Genomic DNA, 19,375 nt, shown 5'->3' with positions numbered 1-19,375 from the left:
TGAGGGGGCTGGAGCCCCTGTGAGGAGCGGCTGAGGGAGCAGGGAGTGTTCAGCCTGGAGAACAGGAGGTTCAGGAGAGACCTCATTGCTGCCTCTCCTGAGACAGGCTACAACTACCTGAAAGAAGGTTGTAGTCAGGTGGGGGTTGGTCTCTTCTGCCAGGCACCCAGTGACAGAACAAGAGGACACAGACTCAAACTGCACCAGGGCAGGTTTTGGCTGGACATTAGGAAGAAGTTCTTCAAGGAAAGAGCAATTGCCCATTGGAATGGGCTGCCCAGAGTGGAGTCACCATCCCTGGAGGTGTCTAAAAGGAGACTGCATGAGGCACTTAGTGCCATGGTTTAGTTAATTGGAAGGGTTAGGTGATAGGTTGGACTCGATGATCCTAAAGGTCTTTTCCAATCTGGTTAATTTTGTGATTCCCTGAAAGGGATCCTCAAAGATCATCCTGTCCAACCCCTCTGCACTCAGCAGGGACACCTCCAATGAGATCAGGCTGCCCAGGGCTCCATCAAGGCTGATCTTGAATATCTCCAGTGATGGGGCTTCAACCACATCCTTCGGCAACCTGTTCCAGCATTTCACCACTCTCATTGGGCAGAACTTCCTCCTGATGTCCAATATACCAAAGGAATTCCTCCAGCTTCCTTTACATAAAAATGACCTAAATTACATAGCCCTAAATCTAAACCAGGGGGAGCTACATGTAAAATTTAAGACTACTTTTCTTTTAAAATCCTGTCTATTTTTCAGTTTTATAACCAAGGCACCATGCCAGCTGTGCTCATTGTTCTGTTCACTTGTTTCCCTGCATTTCTGGGCAGTGGTGGATCTCCAGGCCATAGAAGACCTGATGGTTAGTTCCACTGAAGGAACACATCTTCTCTCCACTGTCCCATTAAGAAAATAATTAATTTTTAAAATACTGACACAATTAAATTAGTTGCATCACAAATCTTCTGTAAACTTCTTGCCATTCTACTGAAATGAAGTGTTGCTTTATTTTTAATTCATTCATTATTAACATTAAATTAGCTCTGTGTCATGTGTCTGAGTGCACCACCACAGGTTGAAACCTGTGTTTCAGTCTTTTACAGTGAGAACAATCACTGGAACATCTTTCCCAGGAATGTGATGGAGTCCCCATCATTGGAGGGTTCCAAGATTGTGCTAGTTTAAAGCTAGCTGGAACACTTTGGTCAGAAGAATTAGATTACAGGCTGTGAAAGGAAACAATGGTGATGTCTACTTCACTCATAGGCTTGCTGAGATGGCTAAAAACAAGACCACAAACATAGACAACAGAGTTTGCTCTCTGGCTTTGTGCTGCACTTCTCTCTCTCTAACCTGCCATCTGTGTGACTAATTCTTCTGCTTCCTAATCCCCCTAGGCGATCCTCAAAACTCACCTTGAACATAAGGCAAAGTCTGGGGAAAGGTAGAGGGGTGGAAAGGAGGTGGAAGGGTGGCTGGGAGCCCCTCCTGGGGACTCTGTTTTCTGGGAGGGCTGTTGTGTTTCTGTATTACTTTTTAACCTGTATATTTCTGCCTACAGCTGTATATACTGTAAACATCTGCTTGTATATTGTGCTAAGCTGTAAATATAGCTTCATTTCATTAGCTTCCAGCCACTGAGTCTAGTCTGGGTGATTTTCCTTAAGTGTGGGGGGGCAGGTAACACCCAAATCATCACAAAGATGCAGCTGGCCAGGGTGCTAAATCATCTCTCCTAGGCTGTCCTTCCCACAAAAGTTTGGACCAAGTGTTCTTTTGAGGTCTCTTCCAACCTGGGCTGTTCTACATTTCCATTGGATACACTGCTATTAGTCAGTTCTCTGTTAGGAAAAGGTTAACTTTTCTAGGCAATTTTCCAGTAGGAAGCATCAAGAACTCATTTTGAAAAGGGGCTTACTGGCATTTTATTAAGTTCAGTTAACCACAACATCCTGTCAGCAAATTCATTTATAAGACAAACTGCAGAAAGTGAGCATACGTGGGAAAACTGAAATGATACATATTCAGGTTTTGTGTGAATACACAAGACCATCATTTTAGTAATGATTCAGACACATAAGTAATCCTGCCTGGAGAAAGCCCTTGTTGATTTCCTGCAGTTGATTCATAAATCTGCTGCCAGACTATTTATCAAACATAATCATGAAAAATTCTACCTGGCACTTGCTCATATTTCTTCATGCATGTTGCAAGTCTATTCCTACTCTTCCCTCCCTCACAGAATCACTGAATATATCTGGTTGGAAGAGACCTCAAAGATCATCCAGTCCAACCTTCGACCCAGCACTGAAGGGTCAACACTAAACCACGTCCCTAAGCACCAGGCCCACTTGCTGTTTGAACACCTCCAGGGATGGTGACTTCACAACTGCCCTGGGCAGACCATTCCAATGTTCAGAATCCTTCTTATGAAGAAATATTTCCTACCATCCAGACTGATCCTCCCCTGGTGCAGCTTGAAATCACATCCTCTAGTCCTGTCGCTTGACACCAAGGAGTAGAGGCTGTTCCCTCTTTGCTCCAACCTCCCTTCAAGCAGCTGTAGAGAGAGATGAGGTCTCCCTTCAACCTTCTCTTCTCCAGACTGCACAACCCCAGCTCCCTCAAATGCTCCTCATAGGCCCGGTGCTCCAGGCCCTTCACCAGCCTCTTTGCCCTTCTTTGGACACGCTGCAGCACCTCAATGTGCTTCCAACAAAAGCATCCTCAGGTCCTCAAAACTTTTCCTTTAGTGAGACTTACTCTGCTTTGGATCAAGGATTTTGCTTTTAGTACAACCTTACTTTCAACTTTCAGAAATCTGCATATGTACTTGTTCCAGCTGGGGCCATGAGCATAGCCCATTCTGGAGAACAGAATTGACTCTTGCCCCCTTTTAGGAGTAAGAATAGGGACACTGTATTGGAAGCTTAGAGAGAAATTCTATTTTTGAGAGCATATATATATGGCAACCAGGTAGAACCAGTATAAAATCCACTTGGCCCAAACTGGGCTCCTAGAATACTCCATCCCTTCCACTCCCCAGTCAGCCTGCAAAGTAGGCCAAAGATGCCTCCCCAAGCTGCACCTACAGGGCCTCAGTGGCCCAACTTCTCCTTGCCAGCACCCCATGAACCATGAGCTAAGAGGGACGTGTGCTGCTTTGGGAGAGGAGCAGGGAAAGGAAGGGGGGTCATGCAGCCAAGCACTATCTCTTAAGCTGTGATACCGGAAAGGGACCAGAGTAACAAGATTACAATATCCTGGCAAGAGCAGGTCCATCCCCTCAGGACGGGCCTCTGTCCCTATGGTTTTGTTTAAGGGGGACCTGGGACCTCTCAAACTACCACAGCACTATAACCACAGGATCACTGCAGAGCTAACTACTGATCAGCCCTAAAGATAATGAGTGTATTTCTCTGTACTTTGAGTATCTCCTGAAAAAAAGCTCTTGCTGAGTGGACAGAAGCATTAACTTAATAAACAACACACAGTCTTTCCTCTCTCCAAAATTAATGGGTTTTGTGTTGCTTACTGAGCTTGAAAACTTGAAAGCTAAGTGCTTCCTCTTGGACAGGCTGTGTCTGAAATAACTGCTTTTAACAGCTCCGGAGCATCATTAAACCTTGAATATGTTTTAGAAGCACTTGAGCTCCACACTCCTTACTTAAAAAGTTACTTAGAATTGTTAAATTGAAGACTGCTAAGTAAAACAACACCTTGTCATTTACTTTTGCTTACCATTAAGTACTTTAATTAAGACTTTTGGAAATAAGTTAGCAACGTAATTAATTTACAACCCCAATAAAAAAGAAATCAGTAAGAAACCCATTAAATATCATTAATAAGTCAATACATTCCTTAGGAAATAAACTCTATTTTTATTACTAGAAATTACTGTCAACTATAAAATGCCACTGTAACCAATTACTTCACTTGTAGGAGGAACAAATTCTCAACTTACACTATTAAATTAATATATTACTTCTCTGCAATGTTAATGACTTTTTGTTTTAAACTTCCCTTTGAATATTGCACTTATTTAAACTGTAAGTTGTAAGAAAGAAAATTAGACAATCGATAGTTTAGGTTTTACACACTGACAAACACAATCTTCTTCACATTTCAGACAGTAATTGAAAGTCAATTGGCTGTAGGCTGATGCGCAGTGCTGCTTGTTAACTGTCCTGATCCAAAACCTATAGATGTCCAAGCAGCCTTTCTATTGACTGCAGACCATAGATTTCCTAAATCTATGGTTCAGGAAAGCTTTTTGCTAAGGTTACCTAACAGTTAGCACGTATCAAGTGTTAAAAGCCTCTCACAGAAAAAGCTAGAGGATGGAGTGCATGAGAAGAAAGATGATGATGAAGAGAGAGCCAATGGCATCCTGGAGTGCATCAGGAAAAGAGTGGCCCACAGGTCTAGGGAGGTTCTTCTCCTTCACTACTCTGCCCTGGTAAGGCCACACCTGGAACACAGTTTAGGGCTCCCCAATTCAGGAGAGACAGGGACCTCCTGGAGAGAGTCCAGCAGAAACCCATGAAGATGACTGAGGGACTTGAGCATCTCTCCTATAAAGAGACACTGAGAGTCCTGGGGCTGTTTAGTCTGGAGAAGAAAAGGCTGAAAGGAGATTTGATCAATGTGTACAAATATCTGAGGGGTGGGTGGCAAGTGGAGGGAGTCATTCTTTTTGCTGGTCAGCAGCAATAAGACAAGGAGCAACAGCTAGAAACTGGAACATAAAAGGTTTCACCTCAACATGAGGAGAAATTTCTTTACAGTGAGGGTCACAGAGTACTGGAACAGGATGCCCAGAATGGTTGTGGAGTCTCTTTCTCCGGAGACTTTCAAAACCTGGCTGGATGTGTTCCTGTGCAAATTGTCCTAGAGGAACCTGCCTTGGCAGGGAGGCTGGACATGATCTCTGGAGGTCCCTTCCAACCTCTAAAGTTCTGTGATTCTATTAACTGCAGCAATAAGAGATGCACCAATCTCTTATTTAGTTTTGGCCAATCCTGGGCATTGAAAAAGCAAAACCAACAATGACACCACTCCAAACCCCTGCAAACAAACCCCAAGTACACCTTTCAATTAGTAAAGGCTTTCCCTTTTTTCTATCAATCTAACTTGATCAAGACTGATTCTATGATGGGAACTGGGAACTGCAAAGATACTCAAGTGACAAATGACTTTGATTTTCCAGTCTGCTGCACTGTTGAATGAAGGAAAAAAACAGTGGATCACAATAGAGATAGTGTCATATTTCCACTCAACAGTTTTGAATTATATGGGGTATGAATCTGGAATTTGTAAAGGTAGAATTTTTAAACATTCAGAATTTTATCAGCACCTGAATTAATTATTTCCCTAATTTTAGTTTCTTGTTCAGTCCCAAATAGGCTGTTATTTTTTTTCAGTTCAAATGCAATCAAAATCCCATCTTCTCCATGATTAAAGAACTTTAAAAAAAAAAAGGAATTTCCAAAGCTCAAAACCAAATCACAGTATCAAACTTCTACCTTCTTCAAGTCTCTGTTGGTGTCTAAATTAGATTCAAGCCTATAGAAATTGTAGCCTAATTTGCTGAGATTGTCTATGTGCCTTAATTTAGTTTAAATTTGTGTACGTGGCCTTCAAAAGGCTTAGAAAAAAATATGCTGAAGGCTTGTTTCTGTTTTTCAGATGTTTCCCAAACTCATCCATGTTTTAGGTACTTCAGTGACATTAACTTCTCCAAGTAGTTAAGCTGCCCAAAGGCTTCTAACCATTGCAGAACAAAAAAAAAAAAAAAAAAGAATTAGATTTAGATTAATCTTTTCTTATTACTTTCCCTATTTTCCCCCAAGCCTAAGGTGCCACCCCTGGCTGCTCATCATCACCTTCTCTCTCTTAAAAAGACACAGTATTGCATCTTCAGCTGTGTGCAAAAGGTTTAGTAGTTTCAGCCAATAGAAAAAAGAACAAGTGGCATTATTCCCTGCTGGCATGATTCACACAATGTGTCCTGTAAGCAGAACAGAGGAGTAGCCAATTGCTATATATCTGTAGACAAAATGGGAGATTTGTTCCTTTTTTTGAGCACAAAATATCTTAACAGACTCAGCAACTGACATCTGTCGTCTGCAGAACAGTGTCCAATATCAGTATGAGCTCATTCAGCCAACACCATACATCAAGAGGAAACTTTATTGCTCTCCATAGCTCCCTGAAAGGAGGTTGTAGTGAGTTGGGGCCAGTCTCTCCTCCCCAGTAACAAGTGATAGGATGAGAGGAAATGGCCTGAATTTGTACCAGGGAAGTTCAGGTTGGATATTAAGAAAAATGTTTTTCCTGCAAGAGTGGTCAGGCATTGGAACAGGTTGCTCAGGGAGGCAGTGGAGTCACCATCCCTGAAGGCATTAAAAATAAATGTGTGGACATGGCATCTTTCGGGGCCATGGTTTGGTGTCCACAGTAGTGTTAGGTGGACAGTTGGACTCAGTAATTTTACAGGTCTTTTCCAGCCAAAACAATTCTAGGAGACTATGAACTTTTCACTCAACTGACTCTCTCTCATTTGAGGCTGTCCTTCAAGCACTCTTAAGAGAAGAATTCATGTACCTTCATGGGCAGTCTATCATAGAATTTCTTGAAATGAATTCCCAAAGCACTGTGGAATTGAATGATTTCTGTCCCTAGTTTTTTCTTTTTGGTTTTAAGAGTTGAAATACTTTCTCTTCAGCCTTATAGAAACACCAAAATGCATTCCATATATCAACAGCAGGACAAGTGCATTCTGCCTGAACATGCCTTGAACTCTCAGCACAATGTCAGGCTGTTGCTTGCTGGAGCTGAGAGATCACCTTGATGCATGGACAATGTAATAAACCCCTTAATAGAGGTGGTCTTCGAGGAGAGAAAGGTAGACAACCAAAACATTTATATTCTCCAGCAGATTTCTCTGTCCTGGAGAAGTTGAAAGTGATAGGCAGCACTCCAAATAAATAACACAGACAAAAGGTAATGTGTTAAGTGCTATATGTAATAATATTCTTCACTGACATGCCACCTAATGATTTCAGCATGATTTGCAAGCTCCACAAAGCTGGTAGAACTAAAATGCAGCTGTTTCTGGCACAAAGCATTACATTTACATTTTTGAACTGATAACAGAGCTTGTATTTTAAAACCTAACCTCCATTAATGTTACCCATAATTAAAATTCCACACAAGACATCGAGCTATGAGGGGTCAGTCAGCAATACCTCCTTTGAAACACTGCTCTGAAAAGGCATACTTTAATGGAATCAGATCTTCCATAGCTGTTACAACAAACAACCAACCCTGAAACTTGTTACTATGGGCAGCAAAAAGATGACTTGCAAGGTATCTTTCTAAGAACTACTTATCTGTTCTGCTTTCTGCTGCAGAAAGTGAAGTTGTCAGGACAGGCATCCAGCAAGTCAGGATGTATGCTGCTTTGGGGCTCTCAAAATGAATTTTCCTAGATTCATAGAATGGTTCAGGTTGGAAGAGAGCTCAAAGATCATCTAGTTCCAACTCTTCTGCCATGGGCGGGGACACCTTCCACTAGACCAGGTCACTCATGGCCTCATCCAACCTTGCCTTGAACACCTCCAGGGAGGAGCGCCCATGACCTTCACCAACAGCCTGTTCCAGTGTCTCACCACCCTCACTGTAAAGAATTTCTTCCTAATCTCAAGTCTAAATCTACCCTTCTCAGGCTTCTTTTTCCTAGAAACTCTTTCCCAAGAGAACCACAACAACTTGTTTCCTTCAAGAAGTTAAAACCTTCTAAGGTAACATTAAAAACATTTTTTCCCCTGGAAGGCATCCTACTTTTTTTCTTTTATTTAAATGACTGATTTGATGAGAAGCTTTCAATCTGTGAAGGTTCTGTAACAGCCAGAACCATGCTTCTCTCCAAGAAAGCATGAAAAGATAATAAACTAGAAGCAACAAAGCACTCTGTATTACCTGTGCTGCAGTTCTTCATGGCAAAGGAATCCACAGCTGCTACGCTCTTGTTCCCACTAGTGATGTACTCCAGTGAGATCCGAAATGGTTTTTCTAGATGTCCAACTCTCCTTTGAAGCAACACCCATCTGGTCCCATCATGCAGCAAGAGGAAAGAACAAAGGAGAAGAGTCGTAAGAAAGGCTACTTGATAAGGACCAAATCCCTGAAAGCAGCAGCTCTGCACGTGGCTGGTCAAATGGTGCCTCCTGCCCCAGGCCCCTCATGGTGCTCCGTGGTCAGGGCCTTTCCTGCTCGTGCATTTTGCAAAAGTAAGTTACTGAGCATCAAGATTTCCGTGGAGCTGAGCAAAACCCAGCTACGAATTAGTTTATTGCTTTCTCCTCTTAGTCTTCTGTGCTCCTGGATCTCTCACAGATGTCTGCCTGCTGTTGAAAAGAAGTCTAACTTTCTCTGCAGAGAAGCTGTGCAATCTGTAGCACATGCACATTGCCTCTAAATGTCACCCTCAGCAACAAAGTCTTGGTCACTCAGGCAATCAGCCAGTCTCCAGGGCTTGCACAGCAGCTGTAATTCTCAGCAGTGCATCACCAGTTGAGGTGACTTGCTCTGCTTCTAATGCAGCTCACTAGAATGTCTACACATTCATAGAATCATAGAACCATCAGGTTGGAAGGGACCCTCAGAGGTTATCTTGTCCAACCTCTCTGCAGTGAGCAGTGATGTCTCCAACCAGATTAGGTTGCTTAGGGTCCCATCAAGTTTGACCTTGACGTGTGGAGGAGTGGCTAACACCCAAACCACCACATTTGTTTGTTTGTTTAGAGATATTCTCATTTCCATACATCTTCCAAATTCCTTGCTCAAGTTTCCTGCTTGAAAAGGAGATCTTGGCATCCTCGCTCCTTTTCCATCTCCTCCCCCAAAGAGGTAAATCTCCCCTTACTGAAATTAAATAAAGCATCCAGAGCATTTTAAATGCCTAACTCCTGTGTGTGTTATTCCTTTCGATGTCATCTCAAATTAGGTATATTACAGGGATTAGAGGATGAGAATTTCCCTGCAAGTAAAGTCAAAATACCATCCTAGATTTAATTTTGGTTATGAAATACAGCAGCATCTGTATGTCATGGAAATCGTTCTCCTCAGCTTCACAAGACTGATGGATTTTAATTCCGAGTACACAGTGGCTCTCAACAATGATTTCCATTTTTGTGCTACCGCTAACCCTCTGGATAAATGTGCCAGGAGTTTTAGGAATTGCTTTTCTGAGTTACTGGTGCAATAACTTTAGTTTGAAATTCTCAGGCCTCTCATAGTTTACCACAGAAACTTTATTAACTCTCAGAGCTGTTGCCAAGCAGGTAGTTTATATCACTGCAATGCAAGACTGGAAAAGGCAGCTTCACTCAAGTCCCGATCCATTACAAAACATACCCACATTGTATGGCACAGATTCATACAACAGGTTGAGATTCAAAGATTCATGTGAAAAGAAATCCCAAGTGTCAGCCTCTTTCTTCAGAAACATAAAAATAAATGAAATAAAGATGACAGTAACTGGTGGATTTACTAGGAACACTAAAAATAGATACTGGGTCAGTAGAGAGACCCATGAACAAATTCCAATGGGAGCTGATTCTGCTGTCAATTCCATGGCAGAAAAGGGACTTTTATCTTCAGATATTTGTGGATTTAACAGACTCAGACTCATCTGCAGATCCTGTACTATAGGCCGCCTGGCAGCAGCAAGATCTACTTCAGGATAACTGATATGCATTGGATGTTAATTGCTAGTACCTTCATTAGATTTCTATTAGTGGCCTCTTTGTTATGAATCTAATTTTAGAAAGCATTTTAGCCAGGTAACAGAAAATCTTTCTTTCCTTCTTTTTCTTCCTTCCTTCCTTACAAAGCCACTTCAGTCATTTTTTGAGACAAGTGGGGAAATACCATGTGTGGGACCTCTTCATACTGAAATTGTACTTAACCAACCTCATGGCTTTCTGCTCTGAAATGGTCAATTTGGTGCATGAGGGGAGCAGTGGATGGCATTTATCTGGACTTTTGTAAGATTTTTAAATGCTCTCTCCCATCCCATCCTCACTGACAAAACAAGGGAAACACAGATTTTTTTAAGTGGGCAGTGAGGTGGACTGAAAATTGGCTGAACTGCCAGACTCAGAGGGTTGTCACCAGTGATACAATGTCCAGCTGGAGGCCAGTCACTAGTGGTATGGCTTTGGGTCAATAATGGAGCAAGTAATATTGTCTGCCTTCATTAATAAACTGGGTAATATGACAGGCAAGCACAATGCATTATCAGAGAGCTTCCAGCCAGAGTGGGAGGAGTGTCCAGTTCTGGGCCCCTCAATTTAAGAAAGATGTTGAGATGCTCAAACATATCCAGAGAAGGGCACCTAGGCTGGTGAGGGGGCTGGAGCACAGCCCTATGAGAAGCAGCTGAGGGAGGTGGGGGTGTGCATCCTGGAGAAGAAGAGGCTCAGGAGAGACCTTATGCTCTCTATAATTATCTGAAAGAGGTGGTAGCCAGGTGGGGGTTGGTCCCAGGCAACCAGTGGCAGAACAAGAGAACTCAGTTTCAAGCTGTGACAGGGCAGGTTTAGGAAGAGTGATTGGCATTGGAATGGGCTGCCTGGGGAGATGGTGGAGTGACCGTCCCTGAAGGTGTTTATAAAGAGACTGGATGAGGCACTTGGTGCCATGATTTAGTTGATCAGGTAATGTTGGGTAATAGGTTGGACTTGATCGATTCTGTGTTTCTGTAACCGGTTGGTACACAAGATGGTTGTGCTGCCACCGAGAGGTGACTTGACAGGCTGAAAGTTTTGAGTCAACAGGAACCTCCTGAAATTTGACAACAGGAAAGGCACAGTGCTGCCTCTGGGAAGGAATAACCTCATGCATCATCACAGGCTGGAAAGCAGCCCTGCAGAAGATGACTTGCAGGTCCTGGCGGGCAAAATGTTGAATATAAGCTAGTAATATGCCCTCAATGAGAAGGAATGCGAACAGCTTCCTGGGCTGCACTGGAAATGGCACATTGAAGACCAGAACCTTCCCCTCTCTTCAGTACTTTGAAGACGCATCTGGAGTTCTGGGGTCAGCACTGGAGTTTCCAGTACAAGAAAAACATGGACTTAGTGAATTGAGTCCAGCAAACAGTCACAGAGATGATTAAGGGACTAGAGTATCCAACATACGAGAAGAGGCTGGCAAAACTGGGATTGTTTAGCTTGGAGAAGAGAAGGGTCAGGAAGGTTCTTATCAATGTTTATGTCATGAGAGGGTGGTGTGAAGGCAGAATCAGACAGGGACACCCAATGAAAGGACAACAGGCAAGAACAACACACATTTGCTTGGATTGAAAGGCAAAAAAATCCATTTATGCTCACAGGGGTGACTGAACACTGGTACAAGTTACCCAGAAAACTTATGAAGATACTCAAAATCTAACTGGATATGGCTCTGGGTAACCTGTTCTAGTTAACCCTGCATCAAGCAAAGAATTTGAACTAGTCAGTCTCAGATATTCACAGAATCACAGATTACATCCAGTTGGAAGAGACCTCTGAGGTCATCCAGTCCAATCTTTGACCCAGCACTGAAGAGTCAACACTAAAACATGTCCCTAAGCATCAGGTCCACAGACTGCTTAAACACCTCCAGGGACAGTGACCCTACCACCATCCCAATGTTTGAGAAACCTGTCTGTGAAGAAATATTTCCTGATATCCAGCCTGACCCTCCCCTGGTGCAGCTTGAAACCATCTCCTCTAGTCCCGTTACTTGCCACCAAGAAGCAGCTGGGCCCCTCCTCGCTCCAACCTCTCTTCAGGTAGTTTTAGAGAGAGACGAGGTCTTCCCTCAGCTTCCTCTTCTCCAGACTGAGCAACCCCAGCTCACTCAGATGCTTCCATGTGCTCCAAGCCTTTCTCCAGCCTCACTGTCCTTCTCTGGGCATGCTCCAGCACCTCAATATCCTTCCTGTAGTTAGGGATCCAGAACTGAACACAACACTCACTAGCGCTGAGTACGGGGGACAATCACCTCCCTGTTCCTGCTGGCCACAGTCCTTCTGATGCAAGCCAGGATGCCATTGGCTTTCTTGGCCACCTGGGTACACTACTGTTAACCAGAACCCCCAGGTCCCTCTCTGAGTCACAGCTTTCCCACCACACATCCCCAAGTCTGTAGCTTCCTTCCAATCTCAATCATCTGGCAGTTCTGTGAAACATAGGTCCCAAAATCAAATTACAACAGATAACAGATTGCTCCTGTTATCCTCTGCATAATCTCTAAACACTCCATAGAGTGATGAATCAGATTGGTAAGATGACAACTTCAAGGACAAAGGCATCAGTTCCTTTGCACAATACTATCACTTCCATAGAACCCATTTCACCACAACAGTGGCCATAACAGACATGATTTCTTGAGATACTGTCTCAAGCAATATAAACTAATTTAACATCTTGATTTAATCCCTTATGTTGTAAAGCAACACACTACTTTGCATTGTGTAGGCACTGTATCACAGTATCACACAGTATTATCAGGATTGGAAGAGACCTCACAGATCATCAAGTCCAACCCTTTACCACAGAGCTCAAGGCTAGACCATGGCACCAAGTGCCACGTCCAATCCTGCCTTGAACAGCTCCAGGGACGGCGACTCCACCACGTCCCCAGGCAGCCCATTCCACACATGTGAATCATGGTGTGGGAAAAGAAGAGCTGCATGGCCCCTCCTGAGTCCTGATTCAGTTTACGTGCTCCCAGCAGCTATTAGTAGGAGGTTGACTGAAGCCAACAACCTGGAACTATCCCATCACTTCAGGAAAAAAGCTCCCTGCAGTCAAGCTGTGTTTTGCACTCTCATCCCCATTTGCCACAGAAAATAGCTGTGGAATTTCACAGACTCCATATAACTAAGTTCAGTTACGTATAGCATGATTTTCTTTCTCTGGGTCCAGAATGTCTCTTATCTAAAACAGTCATTGTTACCAGCATCTATCAAGGCATGCCTGGAAGGAAAACACAATAGAGCTCTGCAAGGACTTAATTTTATCTTGTTGGTAAAAGGTTCAGTGAACTTACAAAATTAAATAGAAATAATAGTGGCTGCATCAGAATATTTCACATAAAAATGCACCTGTGGCATGATAAAGGTAGGGAAAAAAATCAGAAGCTAATTTTGGAGAATGAAACCTTAAAGGTAGAATTAAAAACTAGCAGTAGGAGTCCAAAAGAGATTTTTTTCCCCCCTTTACTAGATGAGTTGGTGAAAGAACATCACTTTCACCATCCTACATGCTCTTGCATAATTATACAGGAGTTTAAAACAGGTTTCAATCTCGCCACCATACTACCACAGATTTTCTTTTGCTACAGCAATTAATGGGCACTGCATACAGCAAGAGCAAGATTAGACCTTTTCAGGCTGCAGTAAACAGAAAATTAATAATAATTAAGAAAATATTTCAAAAATATTCCAATGCAGTCCTAAGACATGGAAGGAGAAAAAAGATAAAGTGACCCACAGGAGGCTGTGTAAACTCTTTCCTCATTAATTCAAACAAGACAATGTGCTGTCTTGTAATGACTTTTAATTATCAACTTCAAATTAATTTCAGATTACTGGTCTTCAAATTACTTAAAAGGCATCAGGGCTTGAATGTGATGCATGATGAAAGAGTCTTGAAAAGGAGCCACCTTCTAAAACAGCAACAAATAAAGTCACTGTATATTAATGCCAGAGTTTATTTAGCGTTAAAGGAGATAATTCTTGATGGGCAATGCAACGTAAGAGAAAGAAAATGGTATACATTTTCCTCTATTGATTTAATGCCAGTTGTCTTTCTACCTTTTTCTGTGGCCTTTTGCATAAGGAAGACATAACTGCTAGTGACAGCTTAAATACAGTCAAGATCTTCATTAGCGTTACTGGATCAGAGCTTTAACATCCCTCTGATAGTTCCAAGAATGCTTCCCCGACCTGCCATCAAAATGCCTTTTGAAGGTGGTTTCATGAAAGTTATGACATAAAAAAGACTAAATAATTGTAATTTTTTTCACTGTTATTTCTTTCTCTTTCTTTTTTAATGCTTTGAAGAGAAAACTAATAACAGCAGCCTATCCTAAGAAAACAATCTGTAACTTTGCAGGGCTTGACCGATGAGTTGGACATGGTGTACAATTACCTTGCCTAGAACAGGACACCAACAAGATTTTGATTTCAGACTGCAATGATACCACCTCACACGTGGTTAACTCTACCCTCCTTTCAGGAGTGCTGGGCTCTTGTGTACTACTGAGAACTGTACAGCTGGCAAAACACCACAACATGGCAGAAATTGTTTTAGCTGTCAGAGAGACACAAGCAGCCCATAATGGCTATTTTTAAGTCAAATCTCTTCTTGGATAATGATGAAAGTTTGCAACTAAGCCAGTAGAACTACACTGGTAATGGGATCTCCTCCAGTATTGCTGTGTATGCATCAAGACTACAACACAACTAGTCTCCACAGGGAAATTTGTTGAAATGGCAGAAGAGAAAACCTACAAGAAAATGTATTTTCCTGTTAAATGCCCATCCATCCATCCATCTAATCCTTTTCTGAGTGTCTCTGAGAAAACAAACACTCCCCAAACCCCAACAACAACAAAACCCTCAAACTACTGATACAAAGCCTTTACTTTACTAACCTGTTTAAAGCAAATTCCCTGCTCTGAAAAATCTGAAGATTTAAATTTGAGTGCTACAAAGAATAGAATCAGGTAAGTAACTGAAGAACCTCAGCCTCACAATTGAATCTCATTCTTGTGATTACAAATGAGAAACTGGATGGAATTTAATGCAAACAGAGACCCTGGAAGAGCACAGGGACTACAGAGGAATTTGAAGACAGACAATGAAATTATGCTATATGTCTGAGGGCTAAAGTCTTTACAACAGACTTATCTGGCACTTTTGCACTGCAATGTAACCCATTACATTTGTTCAGTTTTCCTTTTTAAAATGCCTGTGGAAAGAGTAACTCAGATGCTTATCAGATGATTTTTGTTATTAATTACCATTCTGTAATGTAAACTTAATGCTATAAGCATGTTAAAAAACATATCTACTCTACTGCTGGCCAAGTGAGGCTGAGACATGAGAAAGTGTTGTTGGTTTTAAAAATGACAGAACAAATTATTTTAATTAGCCACTTCATCACAACCAATAAACAGTTGGAGCTCCCCACTGACATGGCATGACTAATCACTACAGTAAGAGACTAAGGCAGTTGCAAATACAGAACAATTTGCCCAGAGGAATATGTTGATCTGGCACTGAACCTTCCTTTATCTTCCTCAGTCAAACTGTGCAAGATAGACTTTCTTCCACCTCTTAGGACGTAGTACATGGTTAGAAGCATTCCTGGGCTGCTACCATTAGTAATTGTATCTGAAATGCAGCACCAAAACTGACCTGATGAAAACACCAGCTCAGCAGGCTTTTCTGATGCACAATGTCTCAACAGTGCCACCTCCTTGGAGTCTTTTTCTTGTTTGCATATGAACTTGATTATATTTTTTTTTAATGAAACTAACACTGCCCAAAAAACGAGATTTCACTGTATGAAACCAAATAGCAATAACTGCTGGCAGCATGTAAACCAAGGCAATCCCAGGAATGCTTAGCATTCAGAACATGACATCTTCAGATGCTGATACCGACCTCACAGCCCCTTAGCAAAGACATCAAACACCTTGCTTTTTCAAGTGGGTGAAAAGGAGGCACAGGAAGGTTATTTGACTCATTTAGTCAATAACTAGATGGCAGAACTAGGATCAGAGATAAAAAAATTCTGATTCTTATTCCTATGTCCTAACCAACTGCAACATGCTGCTTCTGATGAGGGTAATTAAATTTCATGCTTCAGGGAGTAACTTAATTGTCTTTGAGGATCAGAAGGAAATTCCATCCTTTCAACCCAATGTTCAACACTGCTTAGGTGTGCCAAAGAGGAATTTTCAGGTTTTTATTTGAATATTGAAAGTGAAAAAAATAATGCAATCTTAATTACAGTCAAGGCTTCATAAAAACAGGAGGTGTTTTCAAAGAGAAGAGTATAAAACTGAAATAACAGAGTCCTCAATAGTCCTATCTGGGAGACCAGTTGAACTGGGTGTGGTGGGTTAGATTTACCCTCAAAATAAATCATCAGACTATCTCAGAAGGTTTAGAAGCAAAATGAAGCTTTACTTACAAAAGCATGCTAAAATAAAATACAACATATTCAACAAATATATATATATATATTTACAATACAAAGATCCTCCTGAATTGTTCTCCACCCCTCTGGACAAGCCCCCTCCTTCCTTTCCTGGTACCTCACATACACAATATATCAGCAGAAGGTCAGGAAAGATGTAAGGAGTAATGCAACAACTGCAGCGAGAAGAAGCACAAAGGAGAATAGTTTATGCAGCAAACTTTTACCCTAATCAGCAACCATATGGGATGATATAGACTTACCGTTATTTTTCTGTTGTATCCAATCCCCTATTTTATTTACTTTTTATTATTTTCTACTCAATGCCTCTGGAATTAAGACACTGAAGTAAAGTGTTAGTTCTAAACTACCACACTGGGATTTTCACCTTAGCAGTCAGCAGTGGCTTTTCATGACGCAGCTAAAGGGAAGTACGAATATTGTGTCTGCTCACCGTCTATATGGCAGAACAAAAGCCAGGTGAAGATTTTAGTTTCAAAGGCTGAGAGAGGGGATGAGAGGGAAGATTTTAGTTAAGAGAACAGCTGTGCTTAACACTGCATCCTTCAGGGATATGATGCAATTATCTAGCAGATTTAATAATCTAGACTTCACAGTAAGGCATTAATATAGCCAAAGAAAGATTAAGAACTAGGTGAAGGACTGTTTGGATTTAGAGAACATCTACTCCAAGCATTCTCACCCACTACAAGACAGTCCCTAACCTCCTATGAAAGGATCCTAAAACCCATTCATCATAAAGCCTTATAAAAAGCTGTATAGTTAGAAGAAAGAAACCAAACCATCAAAGTGACTGGATTTCAGAGATATCCACAAAGTCAAAAAAGGCTACAGGTAATCCCCAGGAAATGCCACCTTTCTCATAACTTCAGCTATTCGTAGCACTGAGCTGCAACACAGAGGTAGTGTCATGATTGTGTTGGGCACGGAGCATGCCATATGCGGCACAAGATAAGCAAATCAAAATAGAACATGGTGTAAAATACATAAAAGTGAAATGACTCCCAGAATATTCTACAATAAAGATTTCTATATATAAGCTATGTGAAAGTTTTCCTGATGAAAAACTTCCTCTTCCAATTTAATTTGCTTCCTCCAAACAGACTTTTGAAAGAAATGACTCATTAGGAGGAAAGATATGGACTGGAATGCAGAAAGGTTGTGTCCTTTATTACTTGCTTGGTGGGTATAATAATAGTTACCCTGACTTGACTTTGAATGGAAAAAGATATTAAAGAAAAAAAGAGAGTGACTAAAAAGAGACTGAAACAATCCCCTGGTCAGTGTGCTCGAAGAAAAGCAACTTGGGAGGCCAGCAGCTACTCATCAAAGCAAATGGCACAATGGAAGTCACTTAACAACTGAAATGTCAACTTATGAGAGACAGAAATGCCATGAAAGTGAGGTTTGCCAAGCTTTTAACCTTGCAGCAGTCACAGCAATGCTATCAGTGTTGATCACAATGTCCTTGCAATCCTACCATACTTGGAAGGTGTATGAAAATAACATCTGCTGTGTAGGTCCAAGGAGAAGAAACACTGCCCGAGGTTAAGTTTAACTTCTGCTACATGTTAAGCCTCTTTCTGTCCCACTCATCTAATCTTCCTTACTCAGTATTGCATAGTTCTGAGAAAGAGAATCATAACAGGCCATGCTGAACACCCAGAAGGGAAGCCACGACTACCTGACCACATCTGCTACTGCCTGCAAATACAAATTTAGGCCACTGCCTGAGATCTCAGTTCCCCAGAACTTGGAGTGCAGAGATGTTCGATTTAGCTTGTGTGGTGGTTTGAGGCATCCCAGGTTCCCTTAAAGAAGACCACAGGGATGAAGTCCCATCCCAGGGGACAGATCTGGTCATCCCTGGAAATCATAATTTTGTTATTCAATACTACAATCCTGCTATCACTTTGTAAGTGGGCAGCAAAGTTAACTTTTTCTCTTTTCTCCCTTGCTTTTGGATCTCTGGAAGGATCCAGAGTTATCCGGGTAACTATGTGGGGTAAACCTGTCTGCAGCCTTCCAGGCTACAGCCACAGGGAATTTCTACTGCACAATCAAGCCTGCTTGGGCCTAACAGGAGACAATGCAGGGGAGAAAACAAGCACTGGGATTTTGGTGGTTTAGCCTGGTTGGGGGGAAGGTTTTGGGGGAATTCTCATGTATCCTGTGTCTGTATTAGGTGTTAAGGATTCATGTATGTGTCTTTTTTCCTGAACATCTTTACATGTATTTTTCCATATCCCTCACCACTTCAGTAAGAGTATTATTATTTTACTGCCCTTTTTTTAAATACAAAGTAAAATAATCCAATCTGTCTGCTCTATAAACTATAGATTGACAGCTTGGCATGCATTTGCCTAGGCATTGCAATATTTGGCAAACACACTTCCTTCCAGCACAGATAAAGTCTTGACAAGGACTATACATGGGAAATGGACTCCACACAACGTTCCAGTATAATTGACTGGCTCCACACAGCCAAAGAAAAAGGTACCTAAAGCAAGAAGCTCATTTTCTTGGGTTAATATTGCTGATGAAACAGAAGGTGTTTTTGAACAGTGATTTGAAAACATGATGACTGCCTTTAGTGTTTCTGGATAAAGAAAACACCTAGGCCTTCTCCTGTATTCCCAAAACGTAGCAGTCCTCACTATGCTGTTGGTCTCACTATCACAGGAAATTGTTTTTCAAATTCAAATAGCCCTTTTAAACGACATCAATAAATGCAATTTAATAACATTTGCTGTAATAGCTTTTGCCTTTCTGGGGAAGAGACATGCACCGCAGCACCCTGGAAAGCTCAGAGACATGAGCGGGGCCTTAAAGAGCTAGTCTCACTTGCAAACTTGACTGTGTCAGGCAAAGACTGGAAAGAAAACCATTCCATGACTCCTTCACAAGGCAGAAATGGGGAAAAATGTCTCTTACTGTAACAGTCCAGTGTGACTTTATGAACACGGACATTTCTGTGAACATCAGGTATAAAAAGGTATACTTGATGCCTGAGTACGCTGCAAGGCTTAAATTACTCAGCTCAGTGAAGAAGGCTAAATTAATCCAGGCACCATTCCTATGGGCTGACTTAA

At 41.7% G+C, this 19,375-nt stretch overlaps 1 protein-coding gene across 1 annotated transcript in view; it reads right to left on the bottom strand.

The window, feature by feature from the left end:
* The window catches only part of LOC135186555 (ALK tyrosine kinase receptor-like), a 203,259-nt gene that overhangs the window by 136,789 nt on the left and 47,095 nt on the right, over positions 1-19,375 (bottom strand). Inside the window, exon 2 of the mRNA XM_064164356.1 lies at positions 7,981-8,108. Within this exon, the coding sequence (XP_064020426.1) occupies positions 7,981-7,999 (19 nt within the window). The 5' untranslated portion in view covers positions 8,000-8,108. The remainder of the gene's footprint in view (positions 1-7,980; positions 8,109-19,375) is intronic.

Source organism: Pogoniulus pusillus, chromosome 25 (genome assembly GCF_015220805.1).
Source record: "Pogoniulus pusillus isolate bPogPus1 chromosome 25, bPogPus1.pri, whole genome shotgun sequence".
Lineage (NCBI taxonomy): Eukaryota > Metazoa > Chordata > Aves > Piciformes > Lybiidae > Pogoniulus > Pogoniulus pusillus.
The sequence above is the reverse complement of the archived record's forward strand: the minus strand, read 5'-3'. Positions and strand labels throughout refer to the sequence as shown.